Below are 27,878 nucleotides of genomic sequence, written 5' to 3' on the forward strand. Positions count from 1 at the left end.
TCACTCCCCTTTACATGAGTATTTAGAATACATTATTGTTTAGTGGCCAGACGAAAGTTCTTTAAAGAATGAAATGTTGAGATTACATGAACATTTAAAATATTGGAAATAAGGCACTAGATGTAACATACTTCCCCCAATATAAGATTATGATAAATAATGCAAAATAAATACAATTATCAAATATATTAATCCTCTCAAATTAAGTCATATCTTAATTTTCCATGAGTTAAAAAAATCTGTATTTTTAATCAGTAGTTTCATGCTTATATATTTTTCTAGTAAAAGACAAGTTTGTGACGACATTTTAGAAACTTCATTTTGCAAAACTTTTTCATCAAAGACTAGCTGTTCAAATTCACGCAGTCACAAGATGATGAACAAGAATCTGAGAGACACAGCTAGAAGGAAGGCCAAGTGCAGATGTGGGTGGCTTCACTGTCTACAGTTAAGAGCTCTTACAGCCTTCAAAAGAAAAAAAATTCCGGAAAACAAATGGAAAAGATCAATATACAATATCACCATTAAAGAACTCTGCAAAATTATTATCAGCCGGGAGGTCTTTGCCTATTAAATTTGTTTTATGTGTGAGGCCCTAGATTTGATCCCAGCACCACAGAAGGAAATTTCGTTTACCTTTTTCTTTCATTTCCCCCCAAATTCAAAGTATTTAGCATTCTGTTTACATGCTACCAATTATAGAATTTGCATCAAAGATGAAGAAAACGAATTTAGTATCTGGTCTTGGTTTTTTCCAGAAGCTGGGAGACCTCTGTCTAGATGCTTGTGGGGCAGAGTGGGTGTGCGGTCAGGGAAGGTCTGCATCACCAAGCTCTGTGAGCTGGCCACTGTATCTGCATGGTGAAGATGTGGGCCTATCGCTGCCCCGTCTTCAGAAAGAAACCAACAACCAGATTTTCAAAAATGAAATATTCCAGTTTTCAAATGTGGGCCAAAATTGTTTTTAACTGTACAACCAAATAAAATACTTATTCAGTTGTTCAAAACCTGCAGGTGGCTAATTCACCTCTGATTACAGACACATAATGAGTCCCCATAGTATCTGCCACACCTGATTACCCAGACAGAGGCCTTGCAATCTGGAAAATTTCCTATATTCATAATTAATCATTAATTATGGTCATTCTGATGCACTTGAAGAAGGCACTAAAAATCAATTTTATTTTCTTTTTGAGATAATTCTCATTGTGTATTTGGAGGGTCTTTTCAAATTGGTAAACAATAGTAATTTATGACTTGCTCAGTAGGATGAAGACCTTTGTTTATGTTTATTTCAATTTGCAATGTGACCATACTTCCTTAAAATTCTGTGCCCTTATAATCTCCACAGTGCCCTATCTTCATCTCAGATTTGCCTTCTTATACTGCTATCACAGTATTATTATAAACTCAGCTAACTAGGATACCATAATTGTTTTTGTTGTTGTGTGTTTCTTTAATGCCAGGGATTGAGCCCTGTGTCTCGTGCATACTAGGTGATCACTTTGCCACTGAGCCCTACTCCCTTCCAACCCCAGAAAACCTTAGCCTTGTTCAACATGAATGTTTGAGAAATTTATAGCAAGTAACCAAACATATTCTCTCTTGGTTTGTCGAAGTCCCAAAATAATCAGCCTCAGATTTTTAAGTTTTGTGATATCTTCATCTGTTAAATTTAGTGCTGTGGGGAAAACACAGAGGAAAACAAATGAATGAAGCACCAGATAAGTATTTTCAAATAGTCTAGTCATAGAAAATTAGCTGATTCATGTCACAGAATTTCTTTCTGTGTGTGGGGAGTGTGTGTGTGACACAGGACTGCCTTGGATGTTGTTCCTCAGGGTTATCCGCCTTAAAAAAATTTTTTTTTGTTCTCAATGCAAGTTTTTGCTATTTAGATTTCATTATGAAAGCAAATGAATTCCTCACTCCCTCAAGCCCAGAAGAGCACTTTGCATAAACAGGAAGACACACACATGTACAAGCAAACAGAGAAGGGTGGGTCCTGGGGCCAAGCCACACAAACATGCCTCTTTCTCCCTCTCTCTCTTTCTCCCTTCCAGTCCTTCTTTTTCCTTTTCCTCCCTCCCTCCTTCTTCCTTGCTAACCTAGCTTGTCTTTGGGGCTTGAAGGATATAGAAAAACTCCTGCCCTTTCCTGCCAGGAAGAATTCAGTGTAATGATGTTGCCTGGGCAACTGTGTAACTTCCTTGGTCAACTGGGGTTATACAACTGTCCCATGTCTTTTGCCTTATCAGTTAAGCACTGGTAGCTACATATACATGAATTCAAACCCCAGTTCTGTGTCATCTCCTTAGATTTGCTCATTTCCCTAGCTATCATTTAAGTCATAGTGTCCTTGGTCCAGAATTACTTGGCTTAAACCTTCCTTAGACTCTGGGAGACCGGGAGACACCAGCACTAGGCACTGCACACATGGGCCGATTCCCTTCCTGCCATTGCTGCTGTTCTGCAGGTGGCATAACTATAGAAAACCAGTCCTACACGGTCCTCTGGGTCCTTGTCCTTGAGCCTAGATCAGATCCCTGCACAGACCTCAGAGGTACCCCACATTTAAGCCTTTTCAAGGAATAGTCATTCTTGGTCATTATTTACAACAAATGAAAAAGCTGAGTCCAAGAATTATCCTCAAGAGAAGAGCTCTGCGTGTGGGCTTGAGTCACCAGTCCATCCTTAATCTCCTGGGTGTTAGTCGCTCTTCGGAGAACTTTGGACATCCTTTCTGGTCAAAGGTCCTTGATTAATATCTTTCTCCATCATAAAAGGTCCAGTCAAATTAACACACATAATTAATGTATGCTACAACTGATACACATAATGAAAGGGAAAATTCCTTTATTTCTATTGATATAGGAACCCTTTTGTTCCCAAGGAAACTGGTTCCATTTACTTCATGTCTGCAGACTCAAAGGTCATTTTCGGGTCTTCAAACTTGTGACAACAGATGCTGATGAACTTGACAGTTGCATGACTTTAAGGGTCTTTCAAGTGTTCCGAGCTTATAAATGAATTTTTCTGTATGATTAGACAGGAGAATACCTGCTGCTTCTCTGCCTAAGTTCAAGGTCTACATCCCTTAGCACTTTCTAGTTCACATGTGGTATGAGGGCATCCGGTTGTCTTCCAGTGGGGGAAATGTTTTGTGCTTGGATTAGGAACAGAAAGTGACTTTTTTTCTCCGAAAAGCCATCACAGCTCATCAAGGAGAAAGAAAACCAGTGAGTGGGCAGAGATCTAAGGTGAGAGAGGAGAGGAGGAGGAGTAAGGCTGTTCCTGGTAACGTGGAACAAAGGTGTCCACACAGGACCACTGGAGAAGGCAAACCTGCCTAGTCAGGCTTTGCACAGAGTTGGGCATGCGAGGAGAAATCAGAAGACCTGCAGGCCTAGGAATAGTGAAAAGGGACCTGATACAACAAAGGGGCCCTTTAATATGTGAGTTTGCAGAAAAGGCTGGCTCAGCAGGTATCAGGTATTCAAAGGAAGATTTGGACCTTGCACAGCTCCTAGGAAATCATTCCTAAGTCCTTGGAATTACCCAAAAGGAGTGCCTTTGTATAACAGGTTTTGAGTCACACTATGTAGTTTATGCAACAAGTCTTACAATGAGGGCCATGGGTCATACAATCTCAACTTAACTTTGGGAGACTGAGTACCCAAATTCAGCCCTTTAGTCACTCCAGGCCTACATGATTGGCTTCAATAAAACATCTGGACACCAAGGCGCAAGAGCTTCCCAGGTTGACAATACTTCATCTGTGGAGAATGAAGTGTTCTGATCGCATGTGCAGCCCCACATGGGGAGGAGAACCAGAAGTTAGTGCTTGGCTCTCCTGGAAGTTTCTTTACATGTCTTTTTGCTATGACAAGTGTGAATATACCAGTTTTTCTGAGCTCTGAAGTCTGACTACTGAATTACTGCACCCTTTTGTTTCGTTTTGTTTTGTTTTCAGACAGGGACTCTCACTGGCCTGGAACTCACCAAGCAGACTAGACCGGCTAGTGAGTGAGCCTCAAGGATCCTCCTGTCTTTATACCCTTAGTACTGGGACTACATGGGTATGCAAACACTCTTGGCTTTTTTATGTAAGCTCTGGGGATCAAACTCAGGTCCTTGTGTTTGTAAGGCAAGCACTTTACCAACTGAACTATCTCTCCGGTCTCTGTACATTAAATCTTTTCCTAGGAAAGAATTAGAATGCATGAACATTGAGTTTATTATTATGATCCTGCCTAATAGTTCTTTTTTGTATTTAAATTCTTTAAGGACAGGATAGTATTTGGCAAGCCTCTATTTGGCCCATTATTGCAGGAATTAGTCAATATTTAAACTTGTTCCTGTGAATTACAAGGTCAACTTCAGCAAATATTGTTGCTTACTGTATGTCTGCTGTTTCCAATCAGACAAACTTAGAGGTTCATTTGAAACTCCATGTGGGAAATGAAACAAAGATCCTGCTATTAACAAACATATTCACAGGCGAGCAGCTAAGTATCACCACAACAGACATTTCAAAGATAAAACAGTGTGGGAAGACTCATCCTCAAAGACACAGTGCAAACAAAAACACAGTTAAAGGTGCTGTAAGGACAGCAGGAGGAAAACAAAGAAGAACGAAGAATTTTGAAAGTACCATGGGCAAATTTTAACATGTGAAGTGCCAACTTAGGTTAACTCGAGGACAAGCCAGGCCCAAGGAGAATATATGACATTGGTGGCACATAAGGAATAGCTACTGAAGAGCACCCAGTGATGGGCGATGTGGTACTGGACACCGTCGATACTGGGCTGATGCTCACTCACTAAATGGGTGCCAGGCGGCTTAGTGATAACCAAAAGCACATCACACATGCTGATTTTATTTTTCAGAAACAAAAAGACACGGACCCACACTTTGCTGTGTTTTAATATTTGGATCCATTTTTTGTTTTTTTGTGCCTCCCATTCCTCCTCCTTAATACAGGAACTTTCTCTGAGTGCAACTTCCTCAGAGAAAGTGGTGCAGAGATGCAGCCAATGCACAAGGAAGGGGCAACCCAGACCCCAGCATCCCCGTTTACAGTAGCAGTCACCCATGTCACTCATTCTTGTGTATACTGGGAACATGCCACAAGAAGAGAACATAATTTTCTTTCTTTTCTTTTTCATTTCATTTTGTTTTGCTTTGAGATCTGTTCCATGTGGTTTTAAGTGCAGATGTAAGTACATCATATAGATTTGTGGTGTTACTAAAATTCACTCCCTGACACTAACAAATAGAATTCAGACAGTCATTTATATTTTGTTTATTAATTTTGAGTGTGTCTGCCACAGGTGCAGGCATGACATGGTGTGCATGTGTTGATCAGAAAACAGCTCGTAGGAGCGTCAGTTCTCTCCTTCCACTATGTGGGACCCATGGGTAGAACTCAGGTCATCAAGTTTGGCAACAAGTGCCTTCACCACTGAGCCATCTTGCCACCTGTGACTTACATTTTCTAAAGATTCCTTTTACTAGTCCCTGACAATTCCAGGAAGGAATATTTTGATTTACTGAAACAAAGTTAACAAAACAACTCTAAATCCTCTATTGCTCCTCTTTCAAATCAGGCCATCTCCATAAACATTCAGGGTGCTAGCAAATTGTGCGGTAAGTAAAAATAATTAAATGTGTATCTTTTTCATAGCTTGCATATGTAGCTGGACTAATTCAAGTGGAAGCTGGAAGAAGTAGAACTTGGGACAGAAAATATTAGATCATATGCCTGTGACTGAGGCAGAGGTGAATCTCTACAAAATTACCTTGTGGCCCATAGTAAGGGGTGTGAAATCACACAGCAACTGACTCCATTGTTCCCATGTGGCATAATCAGACCTTGTTCTGGCTCACAGAGGTTTGTTTTCAATAGCTGAAACCTTTTTTAGATGTTGAACAGTCAGTAGAAGTACAGATGGTGAAAATGAATGAAATACATAATACTCGTTCACAACATGGGAAGGACATGTTATTTCTTACCGGACTTTTCCTCTAAAAGCGAAGGCATGGGAAAGAAAATAAAGAGAACATGAGAGAGACGATATTCACCTTCAAGGAGAAATGCTCAGGCTGAGAACGACCTTGTTTCAAGCTGCTCTCTACAACACTGCTTATGCAGATGCATAGGCTTGGCTCCATGGCTCCATCTGAGCGCCTTCTAAGCTTCCTTTTTAATGGCTTACAATGATCAAACTGATTTATGTCTTTAAAGTAGAAGTCGGCCTTGTATTACTGGAAGGAGCTGGAAAATGTCATTAGTGCGCTTCCCTACAACTTGAGAATTTTCCAGAAGTTAATTTTACTATGGAACCTGATACTTAATGTCCTTTCTCAAGTCATCCTGGCTACAGCCAGCCCTTCTTTGATCCCATCTTTCATTCCTCTCTACTCTCCATGAACCTCCTTTGCTGGGTGAGTGGTCCCTGGTGCCCAGTCCACTCCCTTCCTCAGCAAAGTGTTAGCAAGGACTTATCTCTTGCTGACTGCAGTACCCCATTTGTACTCCTTCTAGCCCATGACCCAACTTCCGGTTCCATCTCGTAAGCTCTCCTTCACATCATCCCCAGAATCACTTTCTGAGAACAGTTACGTCTTCAAAAACATGCTGACTGCTCAGAGAACAGAAAGCAAGCTCCAGTCTAGCATATACTGCCTTCCTGATGGGCTGCAGCTGACCTCAGGCCCTTACCTTGCCCGTTGCTTTTCAGTAAGGTCTGCACACTCTCCTTGTGACCTCCTGACTGTGGCGTGCACTCTCAGGCTCTCCTGCTTTCTGCCTTCTATGGTTTCACCCTCTCACCTAATCAAAAACCTTCTTGCATTCTTCAACGCCGTGATTTGTTTTCATGAGACCTGTTCCAAGCTTCTCTCAGTCAGAATAAAGCGCTCCCTTCTCTTGTTTCATCATAGCACATTCCCTTTGTTCAAAACAGTAGCTAAGTACGGAACGTCTTTCCATTTGCTTGGCACTTGTCAGCCTCAGAAAACAAAGGCGTACCATGCTGGCACTTCGCTGTTCTTGTTTTGATCTGTGTTATTCGGGTGTCTCTTCTCAATTAACTTGCACAGTAATGGCCATGAATGAACCCTCTCTGGCCTCAAACATGGTGTTGTATATAATTAGCACTCATGTTTATGAATTCCCCTTTCGTGGCCATTAAAACATTATATAAATGTTTGACGCAAAGTGTCTTTGGAAACATGGAAATCTGAATTGTTCTCTGAAGACAGGTCTGTAAATGGCTGGAGAAAGATGACCTTATGGGTAATGGTGACCAGCTCCGCTCACTGTTTCACTTTGCTCCTACTTAAATGCTAATTTCTCAGCCCATTAGCAACCTTCATGCTCACATATGTCATAGCACATATGTTGTAGACCCCAAGGAAGTGGCATGGCTTCACACAATTTGTGTAAATTACAGGACTGGATCTCCTGGGTGGGACTGCTCATATAGCAAACACAAGTGCATCAGAACAGCTGAGGGGCAGGACAAAGGGCCGGGCCTTGAGCCACTTTCAGAAGAGGACCCTTGGTAAGTAGTTCAGTGAAATAAAAATCATTAACAAAATCTGGGTTCTCAATCTGTGGACAGACATATCTTTAGGGTAAAAATTACAAGCTTTTATGTACTCAAATTAGCCCAACCTCTTATTTTCTTGGTGCCTTTTGGCCAGTCACTCCATGCTGCAATTCTATAGTAAAGCATGGGTAACTGCTACCTTGTAAGGCTGTTGTGAGGGGAGGTGGAGAGATTGCTCAATGGTTAAGAGCACTGGCTGCTCTTGCAGAGGACGTGGATTTCGTTCCAGCATCCACATGGTGGCTAATAACCATCTGTAACTCCAGTTCCAGGTGATCCTCTCTCTTCTGGCCTTCACAGACATTGTATGACATGAGGTGCACTTATATACATGTAGGCGAAACATGCATACACATAAAATAAAAATAAAAAAATAAAAAATAAGATGCTAGAAAGACGGCTCAGTGGTTAAGAACATTGAATGTTCTTGCAGAAGACCCAGGTTTGAATCCCAGCACCCACATGGCAGCTAACAACTGTCTGTAACTCCAGCTCCAAGGGGATCTGACAGCTTCTTCTGTCCTCTGTAGCCATTGCACGACATAGGTGCACTTACCTACATGCAGTCAATACACTCATACACATAAAAAGATAAAAATAATAAAATATTTTTTAAAAATTAAAAGATGTGTGAAGATTAAAAAAACATGATGATACTAACATAAGCCACTCTTACTATTGATGTATGTTATGTGTTTGGTACCATTACTGTCTCTGTCCATGAATTTGAAAAGGAGGCTCAGCAGAACTCCCAGGTCACATTGTTACAAAGATCTGGGACTGGATCTCAGATTTTCCAACTCCAGAAAGCTTGGTCCAGGGTAGACTCAAGTCCCCTAACTAGATGGAACCCTTGTTTAGGGGTAGATCAACATTGAGACTGAGAACAACACAGTTAAATGACCACAGAGCACAGAACCTAGAAAAATAAATCTTGGATCTTTCCAATGGAAAGGATTAAATAGATCCTGCAGTCTACCCTCACAGCTACAAGTGTCTCAGAGTGAGCCTCGGCTTCCAGCAAAGCTTTCATTTTGGGGATTAAACTCTGAGTATAAATTTCTGCCTTTTCTAGAGTCAAATCCATTTCATTTAATTAAAATCAGAAGACTACACAGGCACACACAAATGACATGGGTGCCCTGCCTTCCTCCTCGGTCGGGCCTCTCCACCCCTGGCCGCATGACAGATTGACCCCCTTTTGGTCAACGTGTTGGTTTGCTGTGTCGGCGGTCATCAACACCAGCTAAGGCCTCTTAATTTAAGAGTTTCTTAGGAATGTTAAAAAGAAAAAAAAAAAAGACATGACAATTTTGTTTAGGGGAAAATAGGAAATCAAGACATTTCTTAGTTTAAAATGAACTAATAACATCTAAGACAGTTTTAATTATGGATGTAGTAAGAGGATTGAGATGTATGCCACAGGGCTCACCTGTAAAGAGAAGTAGTATTAGTGAATTTTGGGATTAGAGAAAATATTTCCTGAATAGAGATTTTCCTGTCCTGTAACCCAAGACAACCCGATTCTTGATTTGCAAACCTTCCTAACAGGCAGCTCAATCTTATGTCCAACAACTTTCCAGGAATCACACAGACTCCTCGCTTTCACAGAGACTGAATTGCTTTCTAGCTGTTACTATATATTAGTAATCAAAGCATTCATCCATTCAAGTTAAGTCTACTGAAGCCTGTTTCCTTCCTTTCACAAAGGACTAGAATCATCAATATTTGAAGTTGAGGGTTGTCTTAGGAATGTTAAAAAGAAAAAAAAAAAAAGACATGACAATTTTGTTTAGGGGAAAATAGGAAATCAAGACATTTCTTAGTTTAAAATGAACTAATAACATCTAAGACAGTTTTAATTATGGATGTAGTAAGAGGATTGAGATGTATGCCACAGGGCTCACCTGTAAAGAGAAGTAGTATTAGTGAATTTTGGGATTAGAGAAAATATTTCCTGAATAGAGATTTTCCTGTCCTGTAACCCAAGACAACCCGATTCTTGATTTGCAAACCTTCCTAACAGGCAGCTCAATCTTATGTCCAACAACTTTCCAGGAATCACACAGACTCCTCGCTTTCACAGAGACTGAATTGCTTTCTAGCTGTTACTATATATTAGTAATCAAAGCATTCATCCATTCAAGTTAAGTCTACTGAAGCCTGTTTCCTTCCTTTCACAAAGGACTAGAATCATCAATATTTGAAGTTGAATCCTACGTAAGACCATAGCCAAATCTAACAGTGGTGTATGGAGAAAATACACATCAGAGTTTGGGTGATTCTCACTTGGAAGTTTTGTGCTGTGAGTGCATTCCTGATGCTTAAGGAATTGAATTGCCCATGGGGATTTGGGACCTCAAACATCATAGTGTGGGATCAAGACATGACAAAGTCATGTCTAATCTGTAAACCTTTTAACATTTTGCAAATTCCTAACCTTAAAAATAGGGTGGCTGAATTCTGAATCTTTATATTTTTACTAATAGGATTGTGTGTTAAAGCAACCACTTCCTCTTATATTTTCAACTACTGGGGTATTTATAAGGAGCAAAAAGATTGCTTACTCAATTAGTCATTCATATATATTTATTGAGCACTTAGTAAATGGTGGACACTATCCTAGGCACATTAGCGAGCAATGGAAACAACAAGACAAGTTCCAATGAGTCACTTTGGGGAGCTGAGTAAAGAAACAGATAGCAAATCAATAATAAACACAACAGAGTATTTAGTACTTTAGAAGACAGTAACTGCAACTTTTTAAAAAGTGGAGCAAGCCGGGCGTGGTGGCGCACACCTTTATTATCAGCACTAGGGAGGCAGAGGCAGGAGGATCTCTGTGAGTTCAAGGCCAGTCTGGTCTACATTAGTGAGTTCCAGGACAGGGAGACCCTGTCTCAAAAAGGCCAAAAAAAAAAAAAAAAAAAAATGGAGCAAATAAAGGGTTTAAGAAGATCAAAGTAGAGTGCTTTGTGATTTTGATAAAATGGTCAAAGTAATTGTCCTTGAGAAGGTGACTTGTATGGACACCCAAAGTTTGTAAAGTCACAGTACAGCTCTCTAGAGGAGAGGGTACATACAGGGACACAGGCTGGAATGGAATGAGGAGGAAGATGGCAGGTCTCGGTATGAGGCATGGGAGTGTTCTGGTCCTAAGTGATAAGGCTGCCATCAAGACTGCTCACTCTGTTCCAGTGACTCTCATTGATGTCACTTATGGTGGGTTGTCAGGTTGGGTGTTCAGTTACTACTACTGCTGGGAAAAGACAGAGACTAAACAGAGGAAACAGTATCAGACAACAGTGCATGCTATTGTTTATTCCTCTTTGGAAGCTCGTTTTGATTCTCTATGTAAGAAAATACAAAAACAGGCTTCAAATAGCTTAGGAAATTAGGTTAAAATTAGCTTTAATGGAGAAAAGAGATTGAGGTCAGTCCATCTCATCTCCGTCTGCTGTCAACTGTGGGACAAGTAGCTCTAAACATGGGGTCCTATCTTGCTGCTATCCTGGCTACTGATTCAAAAAAAGTAGTTCCTAAGGTCCATGGGCAGTTAGAGGTTCTCCTTCAGACACAGGTAGGACAAATCAAAAAGCTTCACCCTTCTTTTGGACATAAAGCTTGCTACTGTGTCTGAGAAAATATTTTTAATACCATTAATTTGAGTGATTCACAGTTTTTTACTAAAGTATCATTGCTGGATATGGTGGCACATCCCTATAATCCTAGCAATCAGTGAGCAAAGGCAGGATTTTGAAGTTGAAGCCATTTTGGGCTACATAGTTCAAAGTCTGCCCTGACTCCATAGAAAGACCCTGTCTCAAACAACACATCCCATTACATTTTTGCTGTAGAGTTCTGGCACTAAAATATCTCTCTCAGAGGACAAAGCAATAGATACTTATTTCTTAGATTGTTAGTCTTAGAATAAAAATAAGTGCCATAATTTAAGAAAGATAATCCCAGATGCTTGGTCTTCAGTGTTAAGGATCACAAAGTAACAGAAAACCTGAGGCCTTAGAAAACAGACATCCCATTGGCATGTTCAGGATTGGAATACAAAGATCCTAAGAAGAAACTAAGTCCCCTCCCACAAAGAAAACATGTTAATAAGCTTTTTAAAAGAATCTGGAAATTTTAAGAGAAGAAATGGGAAATTTTCACTCATGCTTCTCATCCATCCAGTATCGGAGAAAGAAACCTGTTGAATTGCAGTGGAAAAGATCTATGAAATTGAGAACCATAAATCTCTTCTTGTAAAATAACATGAGGAATATCAATTGCATTATGTCACAGTTAGATACCGGGTTCTATATGATTTCCCACAGTGAAGACCATCCATCTACCCACACAAGCAGTATTTTCTAAGTACCACTATGATGGTTAATAATGACTGTCAACTTGATTGAATCTGGAATCCACTAAGAGACATGCTTCTGAGTGGGGTCTGTGAGAGCATTTCCAGGAAGGGTTAATTGAGGGGGCAGACCCTCCCCCAGACAGACAGAGGTTTGTGGAAAAAGAAGGGTTTCTTTTGCTTGGCCACCTTGGCTCCTTGCTGGTGAGTATATCTCCCCAGTTTGTTACTGCTGCTGTCATCATTGGCTGATACCGGAACCCAGCTTTTCTGGCCTGGGACCAGTGTCTGAAGACCTTCAGTGCCAGATTGGGACTGGTATGGCATCCAGCCTCCTGGACTGAGCAGCTACTGGGTTCTTAGCCTCTCCAGCATGCAGAAGCCACTGTCAGACAACCCAACCCACATCAAGTAAGCCAATCTAATAAATCCCTTTTTGTAGTGAATATTCAGCCTATCAGTTCTGTTCTGGAGAATTCCAGTACAAGCACTATGTGCATAATTCAGTGCTATGTACTCTGGAGATAATAGCCTCTTGGGGAGGACAAAGAACCCGACACCTCTGAGTACAGGAACGGCTGTCAGATACCCAGCACTCATGGAACTGGTCACAGACGATGCTTCTGTTTAAAACTTGTTTTCCAAATTGATTACTTCTTCAGAGTTTACTGTGCTCTGATTATGGCCATTAGCTGTTTAAAAGAGTTTCAAATTCTAGATTGGAAGGACTAACACATTCAAAATTCAGCTTTCTTAAAAATTACAATTGACATTATAGTTAAAAACATGTAATTCAAGAATCTGCTACTTCAGGTTAAAGTTGTCTCATATTTTTATATGTTAATATGTTGAGTTTATAATAATCTCATTCAATCAGATTTTAAGTTAGTAACAAACTGAGTATCTGTAGCCTTCACCACTGTGATCACACCCCTAAACCAGGTTTCCTTGCCTCACACAAGGAAACAAGACCATGTACTCAGAGGGTATGAATAGCACTCGCTGGAGATGTAATGAGCATGTGGTGCCTGACTGAATAACAAACATCTTACTCATTTTTAAGATCAAAGTGTAAAACAATGCAGGGATTTCTTCTTACCAAAATAGGGAGGGCATGAAAGGTCTGGAAAATGATACTGTGATTTTATTAAAAAAAAATTTTATTTATTATTTTTATTTTATGTGTATGCGTGTATTGCCTGCATGTAAGTAAGTGCACCTGTGTCGTGCAATGCCCACGGAGGTCAGAAGAGGCTGTAGGATCCCCTGGGACTGGAGTTACAGACAGTTGTTAGCTGCCATGTGGGTGCTGGGATTCGAACTCGGGTCTTCTGCAAGAACAACCAGTGTTCTTAACTGCTGAGCCATCTCTCCAGCCCAATACTGTGATTTTTAAAGGTCAGGAAATGGAAGCAATAGATTTCTCCAGAAAAGATTCAGTAATTAAGGAAAGAATTGACACATTTTAGACACAAAGCTTTTACAGACAGTCCATATTTCTTAAAATGAAAGAAGAGAACCATAAATGTTTTGAAAAAGAAAGGTTGTATTCATTTTCTCTATTTATCCTTCTCTAGGGCCCTGAAAAAAAGAAAGAACGCACTCTTGTCTCAGACGCTAAGCCGGACTGACGGATCAGGCTGCTCTTGCAGCTGTTTAGAGAGGAATTCTCAGACTTTCTCTGGGATGTAGTTGTAAGTCTACTGAGGTTTGGAGCTGGGGAGTGGGAGCTTATAGGCTCTTGTTTGGTATCATTGTTCTAGACTAATCCAAAGTGAGTTTGCCTAAAGCTGTGCTGGTGAGCAGAATGCAAGCAAGCTGGGCATGTCCCTCCAGCTCTTTGCTGAGGTTTGGGAACCAGCATGCACATGGTATTTAGCCTTTCCTGGAGTGAAGGGGCCTGGAACTTTCCTCCCCCTCTGATGACTCTGAAGATTTTTACTGAACTCAATGGGGTACTGAACCTTCTGCCAATGGGAGGACAGGAAAGGGGGTGGCGTTACCAAGCAGCATCAAATTTGTGGATTTTTCTCTCTGGCAAGCTAATTTGGGGGGCGGGAGGTGGGTGGGCCACCTGGAATCAACAAACAGCACCAGACTGTCTCCAGTTCAAAGCTATCTCCTCCAACTCAGAATTTTTGGATAAATAACTCCATTATGGATTGCCCAGGAACACGATCAAATTAATTGTTCCTTTATAACTCATTGTCAAATGCCTTCTTTCCTTGTGTCATTGGATTTCACAGGGCGGTGGAGGAGGTACTCACTAGCTTACAGTGCATTGCCTCCTACTCCCCTGTCTATTCTATGAGACTTCTTGACTTTGCTCAAATCTTCTCTTGCTATTTTTATTGTCTTCTGCTTCCCACAGGTCTCTCAACTGAAGGACTGCGAAGGGAACTAATTATCGCGGAGCCTCTCCCAGTTGAGCAGGCACATGTGGCCATTTCTCACCCACTTCCATCTTTCTGACATCAACCCACAGAAGGCCAATACTAGGTTCCCATTCTACAGACTGGGGCTCACAAACCTGTGTTCTTCCAATCTGCTCTTGGTCTTCAAAGGAAGCACTTGGGCTGGGGATGGAGTTTAGAGGTAGAGCTCTATACCTAATCTGCCCCTGCAACAGCACTGCCCAGAGACCCTGAGGCTGGAATACACACTGGTGTGCCAAGCTGAAAGGCGTCTTGCAGACAGCTGGCTCCAAGGATCAGAGAACAAGCAGTGTTTGTAACCCAGCAGAAAGGGGGCAGATACTGGCGTTTGAGTCCTGGCCCCTACACCCCCAGCAATTCCTTGATTTTTCTGTGTTAGTTTCTCTGTAAAATGGGGCTGCCATCAGCCCCTGCTGCCCAATGCTTCTACAGTTCATTTCATCTTTTTGCTCATGACTGGGCATGTATAAAACATAAGGCATCATTACAATGTGCCAGTGACACAAAAGGTACTTGCTGACTGACTAATTGACTAGGGGAGCTGAAATATGAGTCATAAAATTGAGGTATCATTCTTTAGCACTGACAACAAAGGTGCATGAAGTCTGAATAAAATGAGAGAATTTTAATAGAGTGGAAATTACATATGACACAGCACTTAGCAAAGCCTGACCAGGCTGCAGCTCAGCCTCACTATTGTTAGAGGGATGACACAGGTATTCTAGAAGGGAATGTCTGTAGAATGACTCACTGGGTAGAAGGCCTGAGACTATGGCCCTTGGGTTTCCATCAGTAGCTTGCATAGCATTTATGAGCACCCAGATATTATGTACAAAATGTTTTAGATGAGCTGTCTTTTCCTAGAAAGAGATACGATGGCTTTCATCAAAAGCAATACAACTTAAGAGGTAACAGCTCTTAGAAATTAGTCTTTCTGGGTTTAAATCTCAGGAACTTCATTAGTTGAGACACTCTGGATGAGTCAGTCCTTCAGTGCCTCAGTTTCCCATCTGCAAAGAGGGGTTAGGAATAGTAAGTCTTCACAGAGCTGTGGAGAGAGCCTGTGCGTCAGTGTGTGACACATCTAACAGGATTCAAACATCCTCGCTGCCACCATAACCTCCCTCACTACTGTATAAGGCCATCTACAGTCTTAAAGGAGGATTTAAAGTAGCTACCCGAGACACTGTAGTTGTTCTGATAAATAACAGCATCATTTACTAAGGATCATTTTGGGCCCTTACTTGAAAAGTACTAAGCACTTTCTATGTCTTGTTTCCTTAATCCTTTCAAGAATCTTATGTAGTAAGGAGCATGATCAACCTAACTTTAGCCCTGATTAAGCAATAGCTGAAGCTATAGAGTTAAATGACTTGGCCAAGGTAACACAGATGAGTCAGAACACTAACAAGTTTTGACTTATACTGGAGAAAAATTCTTTAATTGATACTGAACTAAATAAAATAGGTAAAAGCAAACTTCTCAAAGTAAGCTTGCAGTGATTTCTGGCTCGCTGAAGAATAAAAGCAAGAAATCAGTAGCAGCACCTGAGAGAGAAAAATATCCACCAGGAACGAAACCATATTTGTCTTACTTCCACGAAACCTATAGAGGCCACGTTTCCAAGTATCTGCTGAGCACAGTATGTGACTACAGCTGTATCAGAGACCTTGCTACATCTGAGTTCCAGAAGGAACAAGGTGCTCACATCTGAGACCCTGGGAGAAAGGACAGAGACAAAACTACAACTTCAGTCAGAAAATGGAAGAGAGGAAAAGGTCAGGGATTTGGGGCAGAGGGAAATTTTGCAACACTATGTCCCTGTAGCCAACATCTTGCCTGGAATTCCTTATATAGCCCAGGCTGGCCTTGATTTCACAGAGATCCACCTGCCTCTGCCTCCCAAGTTCTGGGATTAAAGGCGTGGGTTACCAGGCCCAAGAGCTTTTCTAATAATATTTTAGGCAGAATGTTGGCAGGAAGGCTGGGCAGATTGACTGTTTGGTATTTCTGATATAAACTCTGTGTCTTCTGCATGCAGGGAACTCAAGAAAGACTTTCTGACATGATTTGAAGGAGAGAAAGAATATTTTTCATGGAGCCAGTCTGGCAGGACATGCATACAGCATGCTACCACAGGGACCAGGCTTCAGTGCAACTTCTCCTCACACTCAAACAATTTAGGAGTGCCTCTGAAATTACCATCACAAAAGAGTGCTGTTAACATACTTTCCCAGCTTGATGTTTAGGATGACTGGTCTTGTATCTAGCTGACTTTTGGGTATGGGTTACCTAAATATCAGATAGTCTCTGCATATAGTGTGCAGTCTAAGTCTCCATGAGCTACTTACTCAGTGCTCAACCAGCCCTGTGAGGTAGTATGAAAATTGTCTGCCCTTGCAGATGAAGAAACCAAGGACAGATTTGGAACTTACCAAACTTCACCAGCTGTCATCTTGTTGCATCTGAAAAGAAGGACCCTCAATTGGGGAATTCCCTCTATCAGATTGGCCTGTGGGCATGTCTGTGAGGCATTTTCTTAACTGCTAACTGATGTAAGAAGGCCCAGCCCTCTGTAGGCAGTGGCATCCATGGGCAGGTGGGTCTGGGCTGTATAAGAAAGAGAGCCTAGAGAGCCAGGAGGAAGCAATCCCGTTTCCTTTGTGGTCCCTGCTTCAGTTCACCTATAGGTTCCTGTGCTGAGTTCCTACCTGACTTCTATAAACATGGACTGTGCCTTGGAATTATAAGATGAAATAAAAGTTTTCTTCCCCACGTTACATTTGGTCACAGTGTCCTATCACACAGCAACAGACAGAAAATTAGAATAGGAGCTGAGAACTGGTACCCACTTCTGAGTAACTGACATCACTTCAATTAAGTGTCCCTTTAATTACCTTAAGGAAAATTGCATTTGATTCAATTCAATTTTATATTGAATTATGATTTTGCTATGTGTTAAAATGGCATTATTCATCTTATTTGGTTAACTCTTTAAGAATAAAGCTGTTTCTTGAACAGTGTAAAAGAGGTTTCCTTCCACTCTGAATTTGTGGTGTTAAAGGACACGAAGGGCCCTGTCTCACAAAGCCTGCCCTGGGGGTTGGTCTTTTCCTTGTACTAACTGAAAGACACCGCTGCAGGCATCCTGCAAGGTGAGTGTTCGCTATTCTCATTCCAGGGCCCAAGAAACGGAGCCTCTGGTAGGTTTGAGAGCCTTGCTTAAGCAGCAGAGCTGACAAGGCACTGAGCTCAGCTTTGTTGTCTTATTGCATGTCAGATCGGTCGGTGGCAAGTGCAACTTCTATTTTTGGTGAAAGAGAGATCAATCACAACTGTCCAGAATAGGGAAAACAGACTTAAAAGTAGTTCCTCTAAAAGTTGAATCAGATTTGTTTGAGAATGAAAGTCCAAGGAAAGCAGGAGAGCTTGAGCCCCTAATTCAAGCCTGGAATGGTAAATGTCTTATGTACACAGCAGGGCATGATGGCATGGTGTGCTCTGAGAGTGGAGTTCAGATGTGGAGGTAGACTACGGATCTCTGAAAGGAGACAAAGATTAACGGAGAACAGTAAAGAGGCAGCTGACAGCTGCAGGACAGTGGGGATGACTCAGGTATAGCTACTGGGATTTGGTGCACATGTCATTCAGCCGTTAAGTAAGCGGCTATCTGAGTGGCTGTTGCATGCCTCTCACCACAGTAAGCACAGCGGACAGAAAGCCAAATGAGATTTGACTCTGACAGAGGCCCTTTGATATAATCCGCACTTGTAGTCCCCCAACACCAAATTCTGATCCTCACTTTATAGGTGAGGAAATGTGACCTCTAGACTCCCCATAACAGCTTTTGGGCTTGTCTGAAGAGACCCTGGAAGGTCACAGTGGCCCTGGCCTGTCCAAATCCATGCCTTGTACTCTTTCTGTTACATTGCACTGCCCCTAGTGACCCACATTCTAAAACCAAATTCTTTAAACAGCTGTCCTGAAGGCATGTGGACATGAAGGCAGTTCAGTGCAGTGAGACCCATCTGTCTCGCTCACAAAGGGCTTCTGGACACTCAGTGTCTCTCAGATTCAGCACTGTACTTTATAAGCCTTCTAACATTATACTGGTTTGAATATAAAGGAAGTGTGTGGCCAGGGTGAGGGCACAGTTAGGTGAATCATCAAGATTGAACAAAGGAAGCTAAAGTGTAGAGGAGGGCAGAACGCAAGAGCAGTGACATGTCCCAGTGCTGTCCTTGGCCTGATCCCACTGACCTTTGTTCAGCATAGGCATCTCCTGAATGGCAGTGGCTCATAATGCTCTGTGTCAAATACAGGGGCACTTGGAGTCGATGCCAAAATGTACCATGCATTTTCTCCTGAAGAGGGTTTCTTCCAACAGCTATTAGTAGTCAGTCTTTAACTTTGCATGCCCCAAGGTCTGCTTCTGCCTCAGAGAGCTACCTTGCTCAAGGCCATACCTTGTCCTACCAAGACTCTTAAAGTACTGACTGACATAGCAGTATAAAGCCTTCTCCTCTGCCAAACTTGTAACACTGAAGGATTGTTCTCTCTCGTACAGTTCTCCTGGGCTCAGCTCAGGCTGTTGCTGGATGTATAATCATTCGTTCACCTTCTCCCTCTGCCTACACCATCCCACGGGCATTCAGCTCAAGGTCTCTGCTCAGCAAACATCCCACACACTAAACAGAGAATTGGAGTTAGTCTACTCCATAGAAAGCCAGTTGGCTAATTAGGGCTGTTATCCATGTACAGCCATGATCAAAGGCAAAAAGTATAAAACACATTCATTCAACAATGAACCAGCCTGCCTTAGAAGGTAGTGAATGTTGCAAGACAGAAGAGGCTGTGCTGTTGGAGGGGTATGTATCAAACAAACAAGGTGTTTTACTGGATTTTATTTCTTTTTATCCTACTGGTAGCTAACATGTAGCATAGCATCAGTATTATTTAAAAATCAGTGGTTAGACATTTTTAAGAGTGAGCATCCCGTATTCCTTTGAATTTGGGAATAACTTTGAAGATAAATGTGAAAAAGTTCTATTTCCTAATGGACTTGCCCAAATAATCTGAGACCATTTTCGACAGAGTGGCAGAGACGGCCAATGTCCCTCTGAGAGCCATTTGATTCTTTGTCTTTTAGTAACAGAGCCTGAGTTTTAGTCACCTTCATGTTTTTTTCCAGAACAAAAACTACATTTCCCAGACTCTTTTGCAGCGGACATATCCATGTACATGAATTATGGCCAATAGGAACAAAGTGGTAGTGATGTGCGCAACTTCTGAGTTAAATTCTCAGTGGAAAGCACTTGCTTTCCATTCTTTCTTTCCTTCACTTGAAGGCCTAAATATTGAGGTACTTGCTGGTGATCAGGCATCACCCTGGGAAAGTGGAGCACTGAGGCAGAAAGTTCTAGACTTTTGAGTGACCCTTGGAGTAGCAGCTTATCACCTTTGGACTGCCTAGCAGTTGTGACTTTAATGTGGGGGAGAGATAAACTGTGTATGTTGTTTAAGCTCTCTGGTAAGGTAGCTCAACCAATGCTCGGCCTTATACAGATGGGAAGTACATAACAACATGGGTGATTTTCATTGCCTGCCCATGGGTCTGTTACCATGTTGTCAGGAGACCACAACAGGCTAAGAAGAGGAATGAGCATCCTTTATCTAGGCGTCAATCCTCATGTCATCCTTTGTTCTGTCTTCTCCTCGATCATATTATGTTTTATTTTTGCATAAAAACAAAAGGCCAAGATGATATCTAGACTAAAAGCACATTATTTCTATATACATAAGGATTTTGCTGTTCATTAAAACTCCACTTTTTACGCTGGGTGTGGTGGTGAATGCCTTTAAACCTAGAACTCAGGAGGCAGAAGCAGGCAGATTTCTGTCTGATTTAGACTAGCCTGGCCTACATAGTGAGCTCCAGGCCAGCTGAAGCTATAGGGAAACCATCTCAAAAACCATCAAAACCAAACCAAACCAATCCAAACAAACCTCCACTTTTCAGCAGATTTCTGGGTAAGGTGGCAGACTAGACGCTGCTTCACTGTAACTTGCCTGAGGAGCAGAGTCAGTATGGGAAAGAACTGAGTACATTCCAAAGAGAGAAAGAGGAAAAGCTTTTGGAAATTGGCAGAGGCAGAGAGATAGAACAAGTGAAAAGTGCTGAGAGAAACAGGCACTCACTGAAAAGATCTAACCCCAGCCCAGCTCCAGCTGCTGTGCTCCCCACGGGGGAGAGAACAGAAGCCCCTTCCAAAAGGTAATCCAGGTAGCCCTGGTGAAAAGACCCTGGTAGGCCTGCCCTCAGGACAAGCCTGTACTCCTTTCCCATACGTTTCTGTGAGGTAGTGATTCCTCTAGCAAAAGGGTGAGGAGTGGAGCGGAAACTCATTGTCACTCTGTGACTCAAAGGGGGTGGTGACTGGGCTCCATCTAGACAGGGATCTTATTGTTTAAAACGGAGATTCCCTGGGGGGGTCTGAGAAAAGGAATCAACTGAAAGCCTGGGAGCCAGAATTTAATCTGCCACAGTCTCAGGGTGAGGAACAATCCCGAGGCAGTTGGGGGTGCAGGTGAGGGAGAAAATAGAAAGCAACAAGCTAAAAACACAAGCTGTAGGAAGCTTGGCTCTGGCAGTGAAGTATTTAACCCCATCCTTGGTGGCCAACACTGGAGTCTGGTAGTTCTGAGCCTGAGATCAGCTGGGTGGATCAACCTTTGGAGCCACCTGCCTGCACTTCAAGGCTGTAGAGACCAAGAACTCTAAAGTGCATTCCTTCAGTAGGGTGATTAATACTCAGGAAGTCTTGAAAGCGTAATGACCGGCTCTCTACTTGCACAGATATCAGTGCTGTGGTTCATCTGATACTCTTGACACAAATGGGAGACACCCCTTCCGTGTAACTAGAACACGAGAAACCTCAGAAGGTATGATCTGGGGAGTCCCTGAAGGGTAAGAGAACCTGCCCCGCTCACAGACTGGCCAGCAGAGGAATCTGGTGTGAAGAAGGGAGGCTGCTCTGGTCGTTATTAGCTTGTCTGATACAGGATCAGCACCAGTGTGAACAATAGGAAAGTCAAGAGTCCACAAGCTCAACTGACCCTGGCTCCCCTGTGCATAACACACAGCCTCTAAGTATGGGGGGCCCAGTACTTCAGCTCTCCCTTTTTTCTTACCCTTATGCCTTTTTCTAGGAATATTTTAACTTTATCTTATTTCTTAAATACTTTTTATTCTCCTTCTTACATTTACCTAATTTTTCTTACAAATTTTCTCATTATTGGGAAGTATTTTTGTTCTGATTTTTCCTTTTAAAAATTTTTTCAGTCTCCTGATCTTTGCTCTTCCTGACCATGACACTCCTTTCCTCTCTACCCCACTCCTCTTTTCTTTCATTTATTTAAGCTTGCCTTTCCTGTTCCCTTCCTTTAACTTGTTTATTTAGTATTTCCATGTTTACCCTGAGTAATTTTTAAACTTTATAGCATGCTTACATGAGTTTTTGCCATTTTCTGTCTTATGATCACTGATGCTATATTAATGAGATTTAACAATTTAAGCGCATTTCAATGTCTTGTTGTAGCATTTGTTTTCTCCTCTCTGAGTGGCATTGAGGAGTACCACTCCAGAGTCAGTTCGTCAATGAGAACATCCAAAGATGAAAGTGGAAGAGAAAGTCAAGCCAACAGCTGCACACGCTGCAACACAGAACTACGGGAACAGCAAGAGAACACAGCTTCTGCAAAGGACCTCCACTCCAACTATGGAACATGAAGGTGCTGAAATAGGTAAATTGCTGAATGCAGGCTTCAAAAGTTTACTAGCAACAATGATCAATGACCTAAGAAGAGCAAGAGGAAAATGCATGAGAAAAAAACAGCAGTACAAACAAAACAGTGACCTGGAAACAATTCCTCAAGGAAATTCAGATTGTGGAACAAAGAAGCAAAAATAAGTATTAAAATTAAAACTTCAGGGAATCAAATAAAAAACACAATGGGATGCATCATCAATAGACTCTATGGGATGGGGTACAAGTCAAAGAAATACATTAAAATATAAATAAAACAAATCAGGCATGGCCACATCATCCAATAACTGTGGGATATATAATCAAGAAAGCAAATCTATTAGTCCATGAGGTAGAGGAAGGGGCTGAGATAAAAACTAAGGTATACAAATCGATTCAATGAAATTACAGCAGAAAAGTCTTAAATCTAGAGAAAGAAATGGACATCCAAACATAACAGCATTTAGAACCTCAAAGTCTTATGATGGCAGAAGAGCCTCTCCCTAATTCAAATTATCAAAACTACAAAAGATACATTAGTCACGCTATCAAACCAGCAAATAAAAGCTGTAAGGAAAAAGTAACTCACCTATAAAGGCAGACACATTAACATGACACCAGATTTCTTATCAGCGACCTTAAAAGCCAGGAAAGGATGAAATGATCTATTTCATGGCCTGAAAATAAATAATTGTCAACCATGGTTGCTATATGTGGAGATGTAGACCTTTAAAATTGGTAGAGAAATACAAACATTTCAAGATAAGCACAAACTAAGGCAGTTCATGATCACCAAGCCAGCATTGCAGAAGAGCCTTAAAAGAGCTATACACAGAGGAGGAAGACAGTTTCAATCATGAGAGTACAAGAAAAGATAATGTCATGAGAGAAAGAGCTGATCAAAGGAGAGGTTAAGAAAGAATCTATCATGTCCAGCGCAGTAAACCAGCAAACTCCTGATACTCATAAGGAACAAAGAAAGAATGAACAATAATCCAAATAACCATATAAACAGTCAACAAAATGACAGGAATCAGCAAACACCTCCCAATAACAACCTTAAATGAAAGTCAGCTCAAGAGAAACAAACTAGCTGACTGAATTAAAACAAATGAATGATCCAATTCTGTTCTCTCCAAGGCACACACCTCACCAGCCAAAATACCCACCGATAGAAAGTCAAAAGGATGAAAATCAATCCTTCAAGGAAACGGAAGCAGAAAAGAAATGAACAAAGATATTCTAATATCTGATAAAGTGGACTTCAAACTAAAATTAGAAGAGATAAAGATGGCTACTAAAAATAAAGTTATGATGTATCAAGAAGATATATATATAACAATTATAAACAAATTTGCATCAAACAGTAAGGCTCTTAATTTCATAAAAGGAACAAGAGGCATAAAAGGTCAGACCACTCCAGGTGCAGTAAAAATGGGTGACTTCAACACCTTTACTTTCATCCTTAGACAGGTCGTCCAAACTAAATATCAACAAAGAAAAATCAGTTTAACTACCGTAGATCAAATGGACATAATAAATGTCTACAGTATATTCCATCCAAGAGATACAGAACACATACTGTTCTTAGAAGTCATAGAACCTCCTCTAAAATAGACAAAAATTTGGGCCCAAACAAAGTCTTACCAAATACAAAAAGAATCAAAGTAACATTTTGTATCTTATCAGATCATTACTGAATTAAGCTGGAAATAGGAAGAGGAACTATAGAAACTACACAAATACTCAGAGACAGAGTAATACATTCTTGGATGGCCAGTGAGTCATTGGAAAAACCAAGGAAGAAATTCTTTAAATTCCTGGATCAATGGCAAATGAGATCACACATTACTAGGACCTCTGAGACACTGGGAAAACAGTTCTAAGAGGAAAGTTTACGGCTATGTGTGTTTGTGTAAAAATACCAGAGAGCTATCAAGTAATGGTCTTATGAAAACAAAACCAAAACTCAAAAGCATTAGGCAGAAGAAATAATAAAGGCCAGGGCAGGATTTTATGAAATAGAGGCTAACACATTATGTAGGTATGGTTGTGTAAGTTTCACCTCTGGATCCTCTATTCTATTCCATTAGACTGACCATCTCTATTTTCGCGTTGTTACAATATAGATTTTGCTACTGTGGTTCTGTAGTATAACTTGAGGTCAGGTATGAAACATACAGCATTTCTCTTTCTACTTAGGATTGCTTTGGCTATTCGAGATCTTTTATATTTCCATATGAATTTTAGAATTATTTTTTTCTAGTTCTGTGACAAATATCATTGGATTTTTTTTGACAAAAGTGTAAAAAACATGCTGGAAAAAAGCCTCAACAAATAGTACTTGAAAAATTGGATTTTCACATGTAGAAGAATGAATGAAAAAGGCCTATTAAGAAAGCTTCTGGGAGAATCTCTGGCCTGTAACATTCCAGTTGGGCCAGGTCAGTCACCTGCCCAAGGGACCACCCTAGGAAGGTGGTTCATCTTAAGCCATGCAAAAGAGACAGGCAGATTAATTAATGCTTTAATGAGTTAATATATAATTTTTTCCTTACCAGAATTCTCGGCCCTTCTACATCAGCTTTGGGCTGTAGACATTCAGCTTTACAAGTCTTCCCACTTTTCTGAATTCTTCAAAAAAAAGCATAACCTCTCTTTTTCTTCTATCTCTTTTCTAAGCATACTTTCTCTAACAATCGTGCTTGTACAACATTCTTACTCTTTCTCTAAATTTCCCCTCCCCACCATAATGTCTTACCTCCAAGCTGGCTTCAATGGCATAGAGTCTTTCCTTCTCTTCTCCGTTTCCTCCTCTGGGCAGCTGCTGAGATTTACAGCTCATCTACCCCAAGGGTTTTTCTTTAAAATTCTAATAAAACTATCTTTAAGCTTCCATTTGAGTCCATTCTTAAATTCTTTTGTTAACGAGACCAAGAATCCCAAGAGAAGACCCTGACTTTCCCCATATAACAGCCACCCAGATGAGACACCAAAATTCCAGTAGCAAAGCTACATCCATATCCTTTATACTGTACACAAGCCATTCTGAAGTGAATAAAAGACCTTAATGCAAGACTGAAACTTCTCGAGGATTTTAAAATGACTACTGTGGGGGTAATGAACCATTGTACCTGCTACTGCAATCCTGGACAAAGCTTATTGCTGGGGAGGTCATAGGTGCTAGCACGCCTGATGTTTTGCTAAGCGGATATGATGTTAAACTGCCCTCTAAATGTTTATACTTATGGATCAGAGAAACTGATCCTTGGTCAGAGAAACTTCTGTTTGTAGTGACAGTTAATGCAGAGAATCCTAACTGCTCAGTGTGCTGAAAACAACTGACTGCTGAGTGCTCAGCCCTAGATGGGACATCTACATCAGCCCTACAAGGTTCAAAGAACATCACAGAAAGGGGGGTGGGGACTGAAAGGACATAAGAGTTTTACAGCAGTGGGTGCTGTAAAATGTTGGCTTCTGGACTTGACATGGTTGTTGGTGAATTCATATATATATATGAAAACTGTAAAAGGATAAACAAAGTTTAAACATTAAGACACTAGAAAATCAAAATCATCTAATCATGAGCTAATGATATGAACACAAAGTTATCAAGGGAAGAGATACAAAAGGTCAATAAATGTTTGAAAAAGCGTTCAACATTCTTAAGCATCTGGGAAACGCAAATTGAAACTGCTTTAGGATTCCTTCTCACCCCAGTCAGAATGGCCATCACCAAGAAAAGGGTGTGAGGAAAGAGGAATGCTTACACACTGCTGGTAGCATTGCAACTGGCATGGTCACCATGGAGGTTGATGTGGAAGAACTACCATATGACCCAGCCATACCACTCCTGGGCATCTACCTGAGGGACTCGAAGCCAACATTCCACAGAGCTACTTGTCCACACAAGTTTACTGCTGCCCCATTCACAGTAGCTAAGAAATGGTCCTGGCATAGACTCTTGCCACCAGATGAACAATGAAGTTTTATTTAGCCATTAAAACAAATGATAACATGATATTTACAAAAAAAAAAAATCCGGATGGAACTGGAGATTATGTTAAGCAAAACAAGCCAGATTCAGAAAAGCAAATGCTACATGTTTTCTCTCATATGCAGACTTGTGTTTGTGTGTGTGTGTGTGTGTGTGTGTGTGTGTGTGAGCATGTTTTCTCTCATATGCAGATTTGTGTTTGTGTGTGTGTGTGTGTGTGTGTGTGCGTGCATGTGTGTAGGTCATGAAAGTAAGAAGGCAACCATGAAAAGGGAGGAATAGATCTTAAGGGAGCGGGGATGTGGGGTGGGGTGGGGAAATGGAATTCATGGGATATGAAAGCAAAAGGGAACATTGTTTTGGGGGAGGAATGAGACCACCAAGAGAGGAACAGAGGGAAGTGGGAGGACAGAACAGAAGGAGATGGATAAAAAGTATGTTGACATATATGTCTGAAAATGCCATCATGAAACCTATCACTGTGATAACTAAAAACATGCAAAAAATAAAATGGAAAAACCTCCAGTTTTCTATACTACTGAAGCTTTGTTTCAAGAGGAATCAGTTTTAAGTAAGTATTTATTGTATCTGCACAAGATAAATGTTATTTATTTCACTCATTTATTGAGCAATTTGACTAGTTAGTATACAGAGGCAAACAAGCAAAATAAGACCAATTCATGACAAGAGATTGGATGCAGATTCACAGTTGAGTGACGAGGACAGGGGAAGCTCAACTTTTTCTTTAAAATCTCAAAATAAATGGAAATCAGAACTTCAACTGAAGCCATTGTTATGACCCATATGGAATTTCCTCTATTCTACTAATGCCAGATATGATGCTTTCATAGCATAACAGCCACAGCCTTAACGAAAGATTCTGAAATAGCATTAACTGATGTAGGTGGTATCTCTTTAATACTGGAAGAAAGTATAGATATATGATGGCCAGAAACATCTGAAGTTGCACCAGTTATGCCAGTCCCATCACGGCCCTGACTGTACTTTAGTTACTTTTATCTGTCTGCTTCTGAAAGGTACGGTGGATACAGGATGTATGTCTACGTGGTATCTGGAAAAGGGCAAGGCTGCTAAAACTGAGAGAATGTTTTCAGTCACAGCCTCTCTTTATACTTATGTATATTCAGAACTGTGGTTGCCTGTCCCCAAAGAAACAACAACAGCTCACTCCTAGTCTGAATATCAAAAATTACAAATACATGGGCATTGTGGTTGTGAAAGAAATGGATTTTCATAGCCGAGGGAACGAACTGGGCTATGGAGTGAGAAGCAGTAGAGCTCCAGCCCCTGGATTTGGTGTATTCCTTACAGTATCTGTGTGTTTTCATCTACTTTTGCTCTGATTCCATTAACTCTTTCTCACCCGGGTCTTAACCACCGGATACCAATAACTTACCTTAAAAACAGATTCTGACGCAAGGTCCTAGCATACAGCCACTTTTCTTGCTGCACACTCAGCAGCATGAGAAGCATGAGCCAAATGACTTGGGACATTCTCTTTGACTCGCCTTGGCTAGACTGGGCAGCTTTTAGTGCATTTCTCTATGTTTCTGGGACTGCGCTAGTAAGTTCACTTTCACATACAATCATTCGATCACATAGACTTGCCTTCCTCATTGACTCTAGGTAATTTCCAAATTCCC

General features: G+C 41.1%; 1 protein-coding gene across 15 annotated transcripts in view; it reads right to left on the minus strand.

Annotated features, from left to right (window-relative positions):
• Nucleotides 1-27,878, minus strand: part of Sgip1 (SH3 domain GRB2 like endophilin interacting protein 1) — a 236,787-nt gene that overhangs the window by 73,593 nt on the left and 135,316 nt on the right. For 12 of the 15 annotated variants that reach the window (XM_008831039.3, XM_008831040.2, XM_008831041.2 and 9 more), the window contains one exon: nt 6,017-6,028. The exons of the other annotated variants lie outside the window; for them this stretch is intronic. In XM_008831039.3, coding sequence (XP_008829261.1) covers nt 6,017-6,028 — 12 coding nt within the window. The remainder of the gene's footprint in view (nt 1-6,016; nt 6,029-27,878) is intronic. 15 annotated transcript variants of the gene reach the window in all.

This window comes from Nannospalax galili, unplaced genomic scaffold (genome assembly GCF_000622305.1).
Source record: "Nannospalax galili isolate Female #2095 unplaced genomic scaffold, S.galili_v1.0 scaffold553, whole genome shotgun sequence".
NCBI lineage: Eukaryota > Metazoa > Chordata > Mammalia > Rodentia > Spalacidae > Nannospalax > Nannospalax galili.